This window comes from Nannospalax galili, unplaced genomic scaffold (genome assembly GCF_000622305.1).
Source record: "Nannospalax galili isolate Female #2095 unplaced genomic scaffold, S.galili_v1.0 scaffold72, whole genome shotgun sequence".
NCBI classification, from domain to species: domain Eukaryota; kingdom Metazoa; phylum Chordata; class Mammalia; order Rodentia; family Spalacidae; genus Nannospalax; species Nannospalax galili.
In genome coordinates, this window is record NW_008336933.1 from 11,105,412 (window position 1) to 11,123,514 (window position 18,103).

At 48.7% G+C, this 18,103-nt stretch overlaps 1 protein-coding gene across 1 annotated transcript in view; it reads left to right on the top strand.

Annotated features, from left to right (window-relative positions):
• Positions 1-336: 336 nt before the first annotated feature.
• The window catches only part of Pxdc1 (PX domain containing 1), a 31,940-nt gene continuing 14,173 nt past the window's right edge, over positions 337-18,103 (top strand). Inside the window, exons 1-3 of the mRNA XM_008831670.3 lie at positions 337-1,000; positions 16,080-16,171; positions 17,171-17,288. Of these exons, the coding sequence (XP_008829892.1) occupies positions 745-1,000; positions 16,080-16,171; positions 17,171-17,288 (466 nt within the window). The 5' untranslated portion in view covers positions 337-744. The remainder of the gene's footprint in view (positions 1,001-16,079; positions 16,172-17,170; positions 17,289-18,103) is intronic.

Sequence of the window (18,103 nt, forward strand, 5' to 3'; positions counted from 1 at the left end):
GGCGGCGAGGGGATGAGCGCCAGGCCCGCGGTCTGGACTCGCGACTCAGGTGCGCGGATCCGGGTCCGGGCGCTGGGGAATCCAGAACATCCAGAGTCCGCAAGAAAAAAAAAGTCTCGGCGCGCCGCCCCGCCTGCGCGCAGGGCCCGCCCGGCTTCCTGTCCCGCCGACTCAGGGAGGAGGTGCCCTGCGGGGTCCGCCCCGCACCGTCAGCCCCCGGCACCTCCCGAGGCTAGTCAGCGGGAGGGGGGCGGGGGAGGCGCCGCCGCCGGCCTCGACGTCTACTACCGCGCCGCCCGGGATGGGAAGTGCCTTATAAAGACGCCGCCCGCGCCACCAGACCGACTCTCGCGGCGCCGCCCCTAGCGCGGGCCGCAAGCAGCCTACCCGAGTGCGCGCAGAGGCCGGGCAGAACCGTACGGGACCGACCCGGAGGGACCCGGATCCTTGGAGACTTCTGATGGCTCTGCGGGGACCAACTTCACCCAGGAGGACCCAGCTCCACCGAGACCTCTGATCTGCCCTGCCGGGACCAACTTCACCCAGGAGAACCCAGCAACTTCACCCAGGAGCACCCAGCTCCACTGAGATCCCCGATCACCCTGCGGAAACCAACTTCACCCCAGCAGACTCAGCTCCACAGAGACCCCCAGATCGCCCCTGTCCGGACCTACTCCGCCCAGGCGGACCCCGGGCGGGGGGCCGAGGGCGCCCCCGTCGGCAGGGGCATGCGCGTCCCGCGGCATGGCCTCGGCTGTGTTTGAGGGCACGTCGCTGGTGAACATGTTCGTGCGCGGCTGCTGGGTGAACGGCATCCGCAGGCTCATAGTCAGCCGGCGCGGAGACGAGGAGGAGTTTTTCGAGATCCGCACCGAGTGGTCAGACCGCAGCGTGCTCTACCTGCACCGGAGCCTCGCCGATCTGGGCCGCCTGTGGAAGCGCCTTCGCGACGCCTTCCCGGAGGACAGGCCGGAGCTGGCGCGCGCGCCGCTGCGGCAAGGTGCGGGGCTGCAGGGGGCTGCTGGGCGCCGGGGCTGTGGGATGCGGGGTGATGCGGGGGCCGCAGGGCGGTGGAGAGGTGCTAGAGGAGGGACCCGGTCGAGAGGGCTTGTCAAAGTGCTGTGAAGTCTGCGGGAAGAGTTACTTAAATTGAGACTGCGTCTTCTCTCCCTCTGGGCCCCGGACAGAGGCGGTCTAGACCTCGCGACTCTTAAGGAAGGACCGGGAGCGGGTGGTGGAGCTGGGGCACCCACTCCTAGTGGGGAAATGAGGTGAGTGGGAAAGGGACCGAAGTCAGCAGGACCTGTTCCCTGGCTGTCCCCAAGTACAAGGCGCCCATGAGGAAGGGGCAACTTCGCGAGGCGACATCCAGGGCTGGTCACTGCTGGGCCCCAGACCCCTGCCCCGGAGCAGCAGCTGCGCCCCTTCCCTCTGGGGAACCAGTAGCGGCACCAGGAGTTTGCGGGGAGTGTGAAGACAGTTTTAGACTGTCAGAATTGGGGGATCACGTCAGGTCTGACGGCCGCGCCTGGATCTGGGAGAGGCAACATCCCTTTTCTGCCCTGGGGACAGCTGAGCCCCAGTGTGAGGTGCCACGCGGCTATCCTTCCACCGCTCCTCGGAAGGGGAGGCCCTGTCTGCGGCTGCCGAGCCGACCCAAAGTCCACCCGGAGATGGGTCCGCGTTCTGGTTGGATTCGCTACAGACACCTCCTCCCTGGCCTTGTGACCGACCGGTCTGGGTTGGCCTTGACTCTTGTTTTCCCTTACAGCGGTGGCTTCCCTTTTCCTACCGCCTGCTATGGGGCTGGAAGGGCGGAGGATACCCGGGGAGAGGCCGAAATTGATACTGGGAAGAACCGGGTGGGAGCGGTTAACTGGGGACCAACGGGCAGGGGAAGGATAGAGCTTCTGAGTAGCTCTTCCCCCGCAAGTTGTTGCCGCCTGGGGGCTCTGAGACCCTTGGCCACAAGCCCTCCCTTTTTGCGGTGTCCTGCGAACTGAGTGCGGGGCGGGGGCAACGGGGAGATAACAGTTACCCAAGGTCGCCCAGTATAGATCTCTTTGGCAGCCTGTCTGACTGAGGTCTTGAGATAACTTCCACTTCCCCCTGGGGATAGGCCCCACCCCGTGTGTGGATTATGTGGATAATTAGCTCTGTTCTCATGACACATCCCTGGCAGACACATGGCTTGGACAGACTCCCAAAGCCTTCGAGTGTGGAGGCTCTGACGGACAAGCCTGTCTGTGCTCTCCACTCTCCAGCCCCTTCCAGTAGCCGGATGCTGTTTCGAACATGGGACCTGTTTGCTGTTTTGTTTTGGATTTGCTAAATGTTACCCTATTTTTAATTTAACAAGTAAATATCTGAGTCAGGAAAACAATGAAAGGACAAACAGTAGTTTAGTCAATGGCCTTTTCTGGAACAAGGCAAGCCTTAAACAAATTGGACTTTCTGGGTCTTCCTCTGACCAGGTCTCAGAACTCAGGTATGACTGCCCCCTCCCCCCGCCCCCAGCCGACTGGAATTGGCTCCTTACCTATGACATAGTACCTGTTGCCTGTGTTTTTTATGAGAATTAAAATGCATGGTAGATTATTGTCTGAGGCCAGGAAGCATCTAGATGCCACTTGTTAGGGTTACTGTTAGCATCTGCTGCTTCTGGCCAAGATTGCTGGTGCAGAGGCTGTGGAAAGGTGTGGTTTCAGTGTGGAGGCAGGGGTGAAAGGCCTTCCCTGGAGCAGAAAGGAGAGAATGGGGGGAAATTGCCTTGCCCTGTTACTTGGCCTCTTTTGCACTTGTGCAAACTGATGGAGTTAGTTCCGGCTATGTGCTGCACAGACACTGCCTCCAAAGAATGAAGAAACATTTAGATGTGGTTAGAAGTCAGTAGTTATCATGGAGAAAAAGTAGGGCTATGATAGCTGCCTTCAGGTACCTAAAGGGTAAGAAAAAGCTGAAGTGAAGGTTAGATGTGATAGAGCTCCTAGGGGGAAGACCGGTGGCTGGAGGGAAAGGACTTTCAGACAGCCTGAAATGGGACTATTAGGACCTGTTCTGTCAGTAGTGATGAGTCCTGTCTCATGGAAACCTCTTGCAAGAGTCCAGCTAGCACCCCCTAGTGGGGATGAGGATGGTTCCTGGCAGCAGAGGAGAGGGGGTCACCTTAAGCCCTGGGCTCTTTGGGATTTCCTTTCTCTAAGTGTAGGCCAGCTGATTCTTCCACAGCACTATTGGAGTTTGGTTTTGCAAGGCCAGGGAGGCCCCTTTTCTTCTTTGATCCCTTTAAATCTAGGGAAGTCATTTGCCAAGCAAAATATCTCATAGTAACACACACAAAAATTTTTACTTTATTTCCATGCAAATTTGTTATTTGCATAAAAAGATTGTCTGCATTTGCAAACCACATAAACAGAAAAGGTAACCAGCTGTGTGTGGTATTGGCAAGGCTGGCTTTTTCTCAGGATCATTCCAGTTCCTCAGATTCCCAAGTCTCTATTGAAATTTCTGGGCTGGCTTAGATTTGCACTCTTTGGTTGCATTAAAAAGCTTCCTGAGGAAATCTGGTTCCTGAACTACTCTAGTCATACCAAGAGGGTGGGAAGCTGCAGACCACTTTGCATTTTTGAATCTGCATGCAATTGAAGAGGCACTGAACCCTCTGTCTCGGTTCTTGGTTCCTCAAGGCTTGCCAAGGGGGTAGAATTTTCTATGGACAGAATTGTACTTTTTCTCCCTCTGCGGTGTTACGCTTGGTGGGTGTCCTGGTGACACACAGGCAGGGCTATTGGCACCCCTGCTTGGAATAGAGACACAGTGCTCACTAGCTTTCCTCCCTGGCTTTCTGTTTGGATGAGGCAGGGTGATGCTGACCTTGGGGCTTGTCTTGCCTCTGTCCTGTATCCCCTTTCATGGAAGCTGGTCTCTCACCAGACCCTAACTGGAAGCAGGTTGGTAACTTTTAACTTGATACACATACCTCTTGGCTGTGTTGTCCCCCAGCTCTGGGAAGAGAAGTATCTGCTTCCTGTAGACATTAAGTCTGGGTTTCCCTCTTACTTTTCAGCTCTCCCTCACCCTGGGTCAAGTCTTAAGTTTAAATCTCCTACTTGCTGATTCAGACCACAAGCAAAGTCTCTTGCTTTGTCTACATCTCTCACATCTGAGAAGGTTTGTGCTTTAAAAAAGAAACATACAAAAATTTCCCATTGACTGACTGAGGCTCTTGGACTGTTTTGATCCTCTTGTCACAGCACCCCTTCAGGTCTGTGACATCTGAACCCCCCTGGTTACTTCTGCTGCTACAGATCCTATTTCAAAGTGGCCAGGTGAGCTTGGATTTTTAGTGGCTACAACAAACATCTTGCCTTTGCACTCATTCATTCAGTTCCGTGTTTCCTTTGCACTCATTCATTCAGTTCCGTGTTTCCTTTGCACTCATTCATTCAGTTCTGTGTTTCCTTTGCACTCATTCATTCAGTTCCGTGTTTATCGAGTGCCTACTACTGAGTGTCAGGCATTGTGCAGGTGCTGGGGACTCTGAGCTGAGCAGCAAGCCAACAACAAAAGCCCTGCATCCTGTCTTCATGGTCCTTATATTCTGATTAGGAGAAATACAGTAATAAACAAAATTAACAAGTGATTAAAATATGTTAGATCCTGATAAATGTTCAGCAGAAAATATAAGTAAGCCAAAAAGGGTTATGACTTTAGGGACAGGCAAGCTTTTAGATAAGGTTGTCAGGGATGGTCTTACTGATGAATGAGTACAAATTTGAAGGAGAGAACAAACTAGTAGGTACCTGGAACATCCAGGAAGAGAGAGAAAAAGAGAGAGAGAGAGAGAGAGAGAGAGAGAGAGAGAGAGCAGGTGCAAAGTCCTTGATTGTGGTAAGTGCTTTGGGGGTGGAAATGAGCCATGATGTGGCCACTTTGACTGCAGTGGAGAGTGTAGGTTAGGGAGATGCAGAGTGGGACAGATTACAGGCATGGTCTCCATCATCACTGAGGGCTCTGAATAGGGAATTGATTTGATCTGAGATAAACTCCAGCTGTTGTACTGTGAAAGATGGATCAGAACAAGAGGGAGTAGGAGGCAGGTATAAGGTACTGCTTGGGCCAGGGGTAATGGAGCAGGTGTGAGAAGGGGCTGGACACTGATTGGCCTTGAAGAGAGAGCCACGAAGAGACTAGAGGTTGGTGTAGGCAGCTCAGCATGAGCTTAGAGTTTTCCCAACACAGGGTTTGTTGTCCAGTGCTACAATGCAGCCACCTTAGGGGAGGCCAGAGTGGGAGTGGCTGGCAGGGGCGGCCAGCCTGGAGCGTAGCATTCAGCATTTTCTATAGGTACAACAGGAATGTGAGCCTTTGCACGATGTCTCTGCTGTGCTCAGCTTCATTGTTAATGATGATCATCCATCTGCCTCATGCATGTACACAGTCTCTTCTTAGACTTGAAATCCACAGGATGGTGAATTAAGGCACCTGGGAGAGTGCCAGAAAGGACTGGACACTGATACGACACCTGACTCCCACATCCCCGACATCTGCTCTATTTCCTGGGTCTGGCTCCATCTTCTGTTCACATTTCCCTCACCTGGACATCAGGGATAAGCTTGGTTTAACCCCAAACAAAGAGAACAGTGCCTGATGGGTAGACCAACTGCTGCTCAGGGGCACTGAGTTGACTTCTTTAATGAATGTGGCTAAAGACAGCAGAGGTTACTGAGTACTGGGCAGCAAAGCAGGGCATAGAGGTGCCATCTCTGCCCAGCCTTGGCAGGCCTTTGAGGTTGTGGTGGTGGATGGTGCTGCCCTTGACCTTTGCTGTAGCCCCACCTCCATGCAAAGCTTCCGTGTGATTGTACTGACCCCCTATCTGGGTATTTGAGCATCTTCTCTGACTCACAGATCTATTTTTGACTCCTTTCCATACACGGGACCCCTGACCCGTCTTGGGCTGGGCTGCCTGCTCCTCCAATCTCTCCTCCTTGATTTCTATTTGTTCCCAAGTCCTCGCCATGCTGCCCACACCAGGATCCTCTCTCATACCCTTGCCCCCTCTTATTTCTACATAAATGGCTTCCTGGCTGTGTTTGGTTTCTGGTTTCCCAATTTCATGCCACAGATGGTGTCCCGTGCCCTGGACCTCCATGACACCTGGGTTACCTTTCCAGCTGGAGAAGGAATCAGTTAGAACTTACATAGGTGGTCCAGCAGCTTGCTTCCATGTCACAGTTTCTTCCCACAGAACGTAGAGGGGGAAACTTGCTTCTATTCCATCAGATCTGACGGTGAGCCCGATGGCAGTGTCCTCAGTCCCCTCAGGCTGCCTGGGTCCCTTCTGTTTTACAGACCACTTTGGACCTGATATTTCTCTGCCATCTGTTTTGGCAAACACTTTCTAGAAGTGAAAGAACCATTCATGTATGTAGGCAAAAGAAGAGCAGTTACCATGCTTGTGAATAGTGATGAAGAGGAAATCAAAGACCGGCCCTGTGGGCTCTCCACAGTGGGAGCTCAGCATGCTGTAGAGGAGGCTCATGGGCTAGAATTCTCGAGGCTGCAGGGGCTGGCTGTGACTCCGTGATAAAACTCGAGACCATGACACCCTCCCCTGGGCCACCAAGAGACCGAGGACAGCAGGTGGAAGGCACACTGCTATAATATGTTGGCACTGCCATAGGACAGAAAGACAATTTTAGTGTTTGTGGGTTGTTGTTTTTTGTTTTGTTTTGTTTTGTTTTTGTTTTTTTTCTGTTTTCTGTGCTGGGCATTGAAACCAGGGCCTTATACATGCTAAGCACACACCATCTCTGGGCTACACTTCCAGCCCCTTTTATTACTATTTTTGTTTCCCTTTGGCATTTTGGGTCACTGAACGCTTTTGGTCTATCCCTTAAAAGTTGTGCATTGTTATTTCTGTCTGGAGAAGGCCCCGAGAGCCCCTTGATCTGACTTTTGTCCTTGATGGCCAGAGGTGTCCTGCGCACTGTTCTTTCCTGGCAGCTGCAATGTCCCCTGAACGATGCCATCTCAGTGTGCATGCCCACATGCTACTTGCTGTCCTGGTAACACTAAACTAAGGGCCGATGCTGTCCTCATGCCACCCTCAAATTCAATGATGATGGTCACATGGCCACATCTCTCTTGCTAATTTACTTGTGCAAGTTCTTCTTACTTGTTTGAAGAACAGAAGTCTTCCTTATCCTTTGCTGACATGTCACTCAGAAGGGAGTGAGAGGAAAACGTGGAGCAGTACTTGGACAAGCAGGGAAAAGAGGGATGAAGGGACTTTGGCCCACAGTGTCTCTAATTCCCATCATCACCTTTCTTACCTCCTCCATGAGAACATGGAGGCTTGATGAGATTGGGTAGCAAACTAGGGCACACAGCCAGGTCAGTACTATCTTTGCACCCAGACAGGTGGATTGCTATCCTGGCTCTGTCACCTGCTGCTTGCCATGGGACTTTGGGCTAAGTCACCTCGATCCTCAAAGCTTGGTACCTTCTATCAGCCTCCTTCTTTTCTTCTTTTGGTTAGCATACAAAGTGGTGAGCTTCACTGTGACATTTCCATACACGTATTTTGTTTTTACTGGCCTAACTCACTGCCCTCTCCTGTCTCCTTTTTCCTTCCAACTAGTGGGTGCATTCTTGACATAACAGCAGTAATAACATCTTTGTGGCAAGGTTGTGAATCCTATTGAGCTAGACACACAGAGTTGCTGACTTTGACTCTCTGTCTGTCTGTCCTTTGTCCTGGCACAAGCAGTAACCCCAATAAGAGGTTTTTAGGTGAGAAGGCCTGGTGGCCAACAAAGCCACACTATCCTTTAGGGCAGATTCACCAATGAACTTGCTCACTGCTCCCAACAGTGCCCTCTACAAGTGTGACCCCATCCTCCCAGTGACTCCCTGCTCTGGTTAAGAGAGAACCCACCATGTACCACAGTGGGACCCAAATGGGCTGACTGGGCTTATGGTTTAACTGATTCCCATTTATTGCTTGATGTGGATCTGACTTGAGTGACTGAGGAATCTTGGGCCAGTGTGTGCATCACTATAAGAGACAGAATTGTTGAGTATGATGTTCTCGCTCGCACAACTTGCCTGGGATGTTGTGGTCTCCTTTAAACCCCACAGGGCTTTTCTTTCTCTCTGCTTCAGTAGCTCACCCCTGCCCACCCTCACCAGCTCTCACAGCTGCCTCTGGGTAGCCACAGTGCCTCCCTCTCTCTGTCCCTCCCTTGCCCTCTTCATCTGCTCACTCTTCAGGCCTCCTCCGGCTGGAGTGGGTGGAGCCCCTGCTCTGTTCTCCTTGAACCTGGGCTCTGCCAACCATGTGTGGTCAGCGTATGTATGTCTCCTGACCGCCTTGTGGCCAGCACAAATGCACAGGGAGGGCAGAGCTCTTGCCATGATTTTGGGCACAGCATCTCCATGCCTGGTTTATGAAATTTGTAAATTGGTACATTAGAAAAATAGCCAGCAGTGCATCCTTCCTGTATGGAGAGGTGAAGAGGGGCAGGTACCCCAGGTGTCTTTTATGTCTTAAGACAGACTGGTGGGGCCGGAGGTATAGCCCAGTGGTAGAGCATGTGCCTAGCATACCTGAGGTTGTGGGTTTGATTCTCAGCACTGGGTGGGGTCGGGGGAGTAGCAAAGTGAATGGGCTTTTGCTTTGTTAAGATAGAATCTCACCTTTTAGCCTAAGCTGACCTCAAATTTTAGACCTTCCTGTCCCAGCTTCCTAAGTGCTAGGATCATGGGCATGTGCTACCGTTGCCTGGCTGGTAAGTGGTTTCTAAAAAAATGTTAAGTCTGCATTTTAGGAAGGGAATTGTGCTTCATCAGGAGAATAATGAAAGGAGCAGAGAAGGATTAAGAACACAGGAAAATCACAACATTAATTCAGACGAATTTTTTTCTCACTTGGAGAAAGGCAGCTATAGAAGAGGAAGGAAAAGCAGCTTCCTCCTTTGGGTCCTGGGGAAGTTTCTTTTGGGCTCCACCTTCTCTTCCTGTATTCTCTGTCCAGCTTTGAATCCTGGGAAAGATGAGACTATGGATGTCACTCCCTTCCTTGTCCTACAATCCCTGTGAGCCTCGCTGTGACCAGGAGCCAAAAGCAAATGGCGAAACTAACCAGCTAGTGTCCTCCTGTGTGTTGTAGGGTGCTGAGGGCACAGCACTGTTCTGTCCTGTGTCAACACAGCCATACGCATGTACTTGGCCCGTAGTTAGCCCTGCAATATAGCACTCAAGTTTCACATGGCAAAGAGTCACTGCCACCATTTTCCAGGATGTTAGAGCTTCTTCTGGGACTCCAATTCTGCACAGAATAAGGAGCTATCATTCCTTAGTTTCTGCTTTTTGAGTATCAACTACTTGTTCAGGGGCTGGGGATGTGGCTCTGTAGAGAGCACTTGTTCAAGGCTGTGGACCTATCCTCATCAAGAAAGGAGGAGATTCTTAGAAAGCATTGAATGTTTTCCTTAAAAATTTAAAATATGTTGTTTCCAAAATCGGAAGTACATTCAGCCTTTAATATAGGGCTGGGATGGGGCTGTGGCTCAGTGTTTAGAGCCCTTAGATTGAGACTTAGTAGTCATGAGATCCTGGGTTCTATCATTTTGTTTATTTTATTTTCTACTTTGGCTGAGGATGGAACCCAGGTTCTTACATGTTCTAAGCCCCCACTTTGTCACTGAGCAGTACTCCTAGCCCCAAGATTATGTACCTCTTCTGCAATGTACAGATGATTTTAGTCAGAGCTACGTTTCTATGTGCAGTGTTTTTATGGGCACATTTGTTAAATGGACAAGAAGCAATTTCAAGGCAGTTTGTTATCTGGTCCCATTTGAAAGTGCCCTTGATAGGAGGTTTCCCCCGGGGCTGTCCTTTGTGGGAGAGTCAGAAAGCTGCTTCTCTCCTAAGAGATGTGGGCCGGGAATATTCCTTAATGTATTTGCTTCTCTACTGACCCTGGCAGCATACTGCCTTTTCTTCCAGAATCCCAGCATCAGGGGGTGTTAGTGTTCTCTCTTCCCCCTCTCCCCCACCCTTCGGGTCCCCCAAGGAAGCCCAGGGCAGCTGTCAGAAGTGTGGAGCCAAGCTCTGGGTATCGAAATGTGGGACTTTTGACCCAGGTTTCTGAGGCTAAGAAACCATATTAGTTTAAGCTTGCTTCATTCTGTTTTGGTTCTGGGAACAAGGCAGGTGTATGTTTTAGCAGAAAGCAGTTAATCTCATAACCTCCACAAACATATTTTGTGTTCTTTTCTTATGAGGCTAAAGCCCTTTAGAGAGAAAGGCCCCTGAACAGCTCCTGGCTGATGTTTAGCCTCTAAATATATGCACACGTGGCTTGCTGAAATTTATATAATATTAATAACACCTTTTCAAGTTCTTAACTGCTTATGGTAAATCTGGATAAAATTTTTCTGTCACAAACTATGTGAGGGTACATTTTAAAAGTTAATACAATGTAAATGATTATATTCTTCCAGAAATTAGATAAATTTTCATGGACCATGAAGTCTTTGGGGCCCAAATCTTTCAGTGTGAGTGGTGGACATTTGGATCTTATTACAGTTCTGAGAACTAAATCCTGGAACTTACACAAAGTGTTTGCGTCCCCTGCTGGCAAGTTCCAGAACAACAGTCTTCCTAGGAAGTTTAATTTCATTTTCAAGTTCAACCCTATCTTATCCACCCACCTACAGTATTCATCATTACACTCTCAGGCAGCAAAACTATGTTAGACAAGATCCTCCTGTCATCCAAAGTATTTGGAATATAAAAGCCAGAAGTTTCAGGTGACCTGAAATGGTTGAATTTAAGTACTTGAAAAAAAAAATAAGGTTGGGGGCTGGAGAGATGGCTCAGTGGTTAAAAGCACTGACTACTCTTGCAAAGGACCCAGGTTCGATTCCCAGCACCCACACAGTGGCCTACAACCACCTGTAACTCCAGTTTCAGGGAATCCAACGCCCTCTTCTGACCTCCTCAGGCGTTACATGACACGGGTGCACTTACATGCATGCAGTCAGTATACTCATATACATAGAATAAAATAAAAATAATAAAATATTTTTAAGGATATGGTTGAAAATTGTGGCTTACATACAAGTCATGTTTGGAAAAGCCAGACTAGCCATTAGGTGCCAGGTAACTTGATTCCCAAAGGAAAAGTGCAGCAGGTAGGCTAGAACAGCATGCAAATACTTGTCATCCTGCTTGGACCCATGGCTCTTGTCATCTGTCCCTGAAAAATAAAGAAATGACATAAATTGGGCAGCAGGTGCTTGAGGATCCCACCAGCTGTGAAACTAACAGACCCCAGATAATGTGAAACAGTTAGAAGCCATTGTGGCCCCATGGTCCTGTGTGTGTGTGTGTGTGTGTGTGTGTGTGTGTGTGTGTGTGTGTTCATTTCACTTTAAAGCCCTTTTGTTGGAAAACAGTTTTTTTAATTTTTAAAAAATATTTTATTTATTATTTTCATTTTATGTGTATGAGTGTGTGTATGTAAGTATACCCATGTTGTGCAATGCCACTAAGGTCAGAAGAGGGCATCGGATTCCCCTGGAACTGGACTGCTGTGTGGGTGCTGGGAATCGAACCTGGGTCCTCTGCAAGAGCAGTCAGTGCTCTTAACCACTGAGCCATCTCTCCGGCCCCAGAAAACACTTTTTAAACAATCAGAGAGGAGTAGGGTCCTGTACCCCAAGGGGAGGACACCTGAATTTTGTTTTTGTGGCTGTCAGAAGCCCGTGATTTCTGGGCTCATCTGTGCCCTGCTGGCCAGGGGCTGCTAGGGGTGAGGGCTGGGATGTTGGATGCTGGATGTGGGCTCTTTCCTGCTTCCTGAGGCCCTGCTGTGGAGCCCTGGGGGTTGTAGCTGCAGCCATGGCTGTCTGGCTGTAGCATCATAGGGGGAGTTTCAGTAAATCAGGGAGACTCCATCCATCACTTTGTGAAACAGCAGAGCCCCTTCTGGGGAAAGAGGCCAGTGTTCCTTGTCATCCATGTGGGAAGAGTTCTTGGGGACAGGAAGCTGTCTCTTTAAGAAAACCAACCTAGATTGCCAGCTTGATTGTCCCCAAGGAGCCAGCATGGGGAACTAAATGATTGAAGTGCCTTGGACTAAAAGCTCCAACAAAAATCACCTGTTGTTTCTGTGCTTGCACAGGAGAGTTCCCATCATTTTCCCTTCCCCAGTGAGATGCCTCTTCCTGCTTGAGTCTCAAGCATGATTATATCTCCAAGGAGAGCCTCTTGCCTTCCATTCAGAAGCAGAAAGAATAAGAATGGCTCATAATCTGAATCAACTGTGATCTCCACAGTGCTCTCCTGGCTGCATGTCCCAGAGGCAGCACTGCGGGCTCTGCTGGACTTCAGGACCTGTTTCTCAGCATTGCCCCGAGGCTGTGGGAAATGGCAGGGCACTAGGATGGTAACGTGGGCTGGGGTCACATCCAGCGGGATCAATGTTTTGATTCTGTTTCCAACGCTCTATTGCAGTTGGGAAAGATGGGTCACGAAGGGGGCAAAGTGCTAGACATGCAGTTCATGCTGATTGTGAGATAAACAGCAGGCACATTTTCAGTATACCAGGCCTTACTAGTGCTTTGCTCATTGATTCTCTGAAATTCATACTTACCCAGATGTTCTATATTTTATTCATGACATTAGGCCACCCTGCAAGATTGAAAGCAGTGTATATTTACCTCTCTAAGTGATGGTGTAACCCAAATAAGAAAAACAAAGATGGGGACTGGAGAGATGGCTTAGCACTTAAGAGCGTGGCTGCTCTTGCAGAAGACCCAAGTTTGATTCCCAGCACCCATGTGGCGGCCAACAACCATCCGTAACTGCAGTTCCAGGAGATCTGACACAGCCTTCTGACCTCCACGGGCACTGCACAACACAGGTGCACTTACATACATGCAAGCCATACATTTATACACATGAACTTTAAAAAAATTTTTTATTGAGAATTTCATATATGCATATGAGGTATTTTGATCAAATCCATGCCTACTCCCTCCCCTCCAACTCCTCCCATATCTCCCCATCACTTTTTTCTGACAATTTCATGTATCCTTTCTTTCTTTCTTTCTTTCTTTCTTTCTTTCTTTGTCTCCCTGTAGCCCCAGCTGGCCTGGAACTTGATATGTAGACCAGTACACATGAAAAAAAATTTTAGGGGGGTCTTTTTTGAGACAGGGTCTCCCTGTAGCTCCAGCTGTCCTGGAACTCACTATGTAGACCAGGCTGGCCTTGAACTCACAGAGATCCCCCTGCCTCTGCCTCCTGAGTGCTGGGATTAAAGGTGTGCGCTACCACGCCCAGCGAAATTTTTTAAAAAAATATTTAAAAAACAAAGATGGAACTAGAGCTATGTCATCACAGAAAACGTTCAAGAATCATGATCTTGGAGAACTGTGAACTGATGCTTCCCATTCTACAAATTGTTGCAGACGTGGTGTATTGCAATGTTGTACGATAAACATTGGCTGTACTACACAATGCATTTTCAGAACATAAAAGCAGAGCTACTGTGTCAATTTGATGGACTTAGAACTGGTATTGTAGTTCTCAAAAATTGGAAGGCAACAGCATTACTTGTCTTTAAATAAAGAAGTGAGAATGAGTTAATGTTATTACCTTCTCTTTATAGACAGTTTTCAAGAGAGAGTTTAGACTTAGCTCTGTCCCCTAAGGATTTCTCTGTAGCAAGGAAGGGTTGCTCAAAGCAGTCTGGTGCAGAGAACAGTGCCTACACCCTCGTGTGCACTCACAGCTATACTTTCTGACAGGGATGCTATGAGAAATGTGCCCTTGGGTGATTTCTGTCATTATGTGGACATTTTAAGAGCCAGGCATGATTTTGCTAGGTGATACCACTTTATGGGACCACTGTCATATATACCACATCATGTTCAAAATGTCAAGCCACATGCATGTATATATCAGTACATGAATATTTGAAATTCTATGCAAGGGATTCAAGGCAGGAGCAGAGGCATCCAGAAATTACTGACACTCTGGTATTTTTTGCTTTCCTTTTTTCTTCCTACTTCCTTTAATAGGCAAGGGTGGGGTAGAGCCAGGGAGGAGTGGGAGAGGGTAGTTCATCCCTTCCTGTAGTGATGGTCAAGGTATTGTGCTTGGATGCACGGAGACATGGTGTGTGTGAAGCCCAGGGTTTTCCAGTGGGCCAGTCATAGCCTACCCTGCTGCCTCTGGGTCTTGCACTTTCCATGGCTGGCTGCCTGGGACTTGGGAGACTGAGGAGTGGGCAGAATCAGAAGTCCTCAGCAAGCAGGGACACTTGCATACCCAGAGGGCCAGGTGAAGGAGAAAGGCATTAGGGATGGCCCAGGCTTTCAGAAATGCCCTCCTCTTAATGTGTGGGGAATCTTGGGAAGGGGGGTATTCTCAGGAAGTGTGTATGCTGGAGCACTAATTTCAATCAAATAGTTTAAGAAATTATTTTGATTGCTTTGTCCCCCTAGGTGGTGAGTTGCCTGAAAACTGAACAGCCTTTTCCCCTTTGTGAACAAAACCAAATTAGAAACAGAGAACACTTCAGTGACTGAATGTAGTTCTGGGAGCTGGGCCTCTGGAGTTCTGTTGTGGCTCACAGGGATGGTGACATCTGGGTCATATAGAGTCTAGGGAGAAGCCAGTGTGCCTAGGAGTCTAATTCCATCCCTGGGGAACTGGTAGGAGACACTGATGTGGGAAGTCTTGGGCTTGCATTGCTTATGTGGAAACAGAAAATTCCATGTCTCCTAAGTATGGCTTTGAGCTACAGGGTTTTAAAAATAAAATACTGCACGACCCAACAGCCAGTCAGAGCCGGTAGTGACCATAACAAGAGTAGCTATGTGGGTTCCTGAAGAGGGCTGTGAGTCATTCCCACTTGGGTTTTCTCAGAGCAAAGAGCCTTCTAAACATGGCATTTATATGACTTGTCTAAATATGGGCTCATTTTACATGGGTCTTGTGGTCTGGGCAGTTGTGGTTGGCTGAGTGAGCCCTTCCCTATGTCATTGGTGGGACCTGGATCAACCACCCCTTATGGTTGGGGACCCAAGTGGTCTCTGACTAAGCCCCAGCTGTGTCCAGGTGTTAGAACGGCCCCAGAGTGTCACACTGCAAGGGATCTTACACACACACACACACACACACACACACACCCTTCTCACAGTCTGCCATTTTCTTTGAATCCATGCTTTGGCTCCAGCAGAAACATAAATGTCTGCTGTGCTTCACAGGCTAAAAACAGGACTCCCAAGACTTCGTGAAACTCAGCGAGTACCAAGTCTTCCTTAACTGAGGTTTTGTTTCCTGCTTTTTAAGGCCAAAGCCAACTCCTGTCTGAAAATATTTGATGGAAAATTCTAGAAATGAACAGTTCACACATTTCAGATCGCATGCCATTCTGGCAGCATGATGAAATCTTGAACCACCCTGCCCTGTCCTTCCTGTGGTCAGACTCTTTCCTTTGCCCCGTGTTTCCATGCTGTATATACCTCTTGCCCTTCAATCACTTAGCAGCTGTCTTGGTAATCAGGTCTAACGTGTTGGTATCTCAGCGCTTAGAGTCCCCTATTTTGCTGAAACGTGAGGTTGGTGATGTTGGCCATTCAGCTCTGCGAAGGGCAGCTGAGGTGCTTCTGTAAGAAAAAGGGTGAATAAGGAAGCAAACAAAAAAAAATGTGTGCTGAGGTTGCTAAAGTCTCTATGGTGAGAGGAAATCGTTTCTGTGTGGAAGTGTGAAGATGAATTTCATAGTGGCCTTGCCACCTCACGTCAGCCTACAGAGGCGACAGTCACCATGTGTGATTTCGGCTGAGTTAAGGTGGGAAAAGCATTACATTTTAGAGTCTGGCTCTAGTCATGGTTTCAAACATCTGTGGGAGTCTCAGGATGTATCTTCTTTAGACAACAGAACAATTCACTATGCAGGGTGCGGTCAGGGGTGGCGTCCTTGTCATGAGACACTTTATAAACACACGTGTGCTGCTTGCTCTCTGACGTGGCTGTTTCTGTCCCTCTCATAGGACTGGTTGCCATCAAGAATGCACATGACATTGAGACCAGGCTCAATGAAGTGGAGAAGTTGCTCAAGATGATCATCAGCATGCCGTTTAAAGTGAGCATGGGGTTCGAGTGGGGCAGGGAGGGAGGAGTGGTCTGTCATCACCCAAACTTAGAGGTGTTCGCTTCTAGTACTGACTGACTTACTGCATCTCAGCATTTTGTTCCCCTCTAGTCCAGGCAGACAAAATCAGGGGAAGGTAGACTTTTTAAAAAATTTACTTTTATTTTATGTGTATAAGTATTTTGCCTGCATGTATGTAAGTGTACCATGTGCATGCAGTACCTGGGAAGGCCAGAAGAGGGTGTCAGACTCCCTAAAACTGGAGTTTCAGATGGCTGTTAGCTACCATGTGAGTGCTGGGAACTGAACGCAGGTCCTCTGCAAAGCAGCCAGTGCTCTTAGCCTCTGAGCTATGGCTCCATCCCCGGAAGGCTTTTGTGGGCTCTCTGCTGGTTTTTGTTTCTCTTATGGGGACAAAGTAGAAGTAGAGCCAGGTAGGTGTAGGACAGGAAGGGACAGTGGTCTTCCCTATTCTAGTTGCCTTTGCTAACCTCAACTCAGAGCCCACTGTTCTTGCTCGGGCAGCTTAGAACAGGCACAGGGAAGCCTAGAGGAATGTAAGTAAGGGTCAACACTGGCCCGTCACGATGTTTAGCTATGGCTCCCTTTAAATTAAGCTTGTGAACTTTATGTGGAGTACTGACTAAAACCTGAACTTGAATCAGGCAGAACTCCTTAACACTTAAAGCTTTTGTTTTCTGCACTGGAATTGGGGAAGGTAGATGGAACTCAATTGATAGTAAAAAAGGAGCTGTGAGTGAAATGCCAGCTGTGTACAGAATGTTCCATAGAGCCACCCACCTTATCCAGAGGCCCTGCATGTTAGTTACATGTAAATGATGACTGCAGTGATCTGGCCACTAGGTGTAGGACCGCTCGCTTCCTAGGCTTCACCCTCTGTCAGGGCCACCGCTGTGCAGAAATACTGAGACAGATGGGACCCACGGTGGGGAGCTTTTCATTTTCAATAATTACTGTTTTTCTCCCCAGTATTCTAGGTCAGAAGTTGTACTCACCTTCTTTGAAAGATCACCTCTAGATCAGGTGTTAAAAAATGATAATGTCCATAAAATTCAACCCAGCTTTCAAAGTCCTGTCAAAATATCAGGTAAGAGCAATGAAAACATGGGGAGAACTGTTCTCAGTGGCTGTGGTAGTTGGGAGGCCTTTCCAGTTTGTTGTGGTGGTGGGTGAGCACAGCCTCGACCCTTGGGCTCCAGAAAGACAATTTATCAGAATGATTAAATAGCTGGGTGAGAAATGTCTCCCCAGTTTTTATTCACCAGAGTGTTTGGTGCTTGCTAACCTGTGGCCTATGCTGTCCCTACTTCCAAAGGTGTTTATTTGGCTTTTAGAACTTACTTAAGAAATAGTGTAATAATTGTATCGATATCAGCTAGACAATCTTGAGGCAAATACCTGGAATCAGTAGGCAGGCCTGCTGAAGTAAGGGAGCTCCTGTCACATGGCACTGAATTTGGCTCTTGGTTTTAGGGAAACTCCTAGCTTAGGTATCCCTGGTGCTGACACTGGACTGTGCCTTCTTAGCACTAAAGGTCAGCAGAGGCCAGTCACTGTAAGATGGGATTGTACATGGGAGCTGCTGTTTGCTAGCTTACCTCTGGCTAGATGGTATGGAAGGAGTCCCTTGGTCCTGTTTGGTAGTTTCCTAAGAGCTGAGTTATACTTGTCCTGAGAACATTAGACTTGTATTTGTTTGTTGTGGGATTTTTTTTGGAGGGGGTTGTTTTTTTTGAGACAAGGTCTCCCTGTAGCCCCAACTGGCCTGGAACTCACTCTGTAGACCAGGTTGGCCTCGAACTCACAGAGATCTACCTGCCTCTCTCCTGAGTGCTGGGATTAAAGGCGTGTGCCACCACACCCGGCTCTTGTTTTATTTTTTTGAGAGACTGACTTTGAACC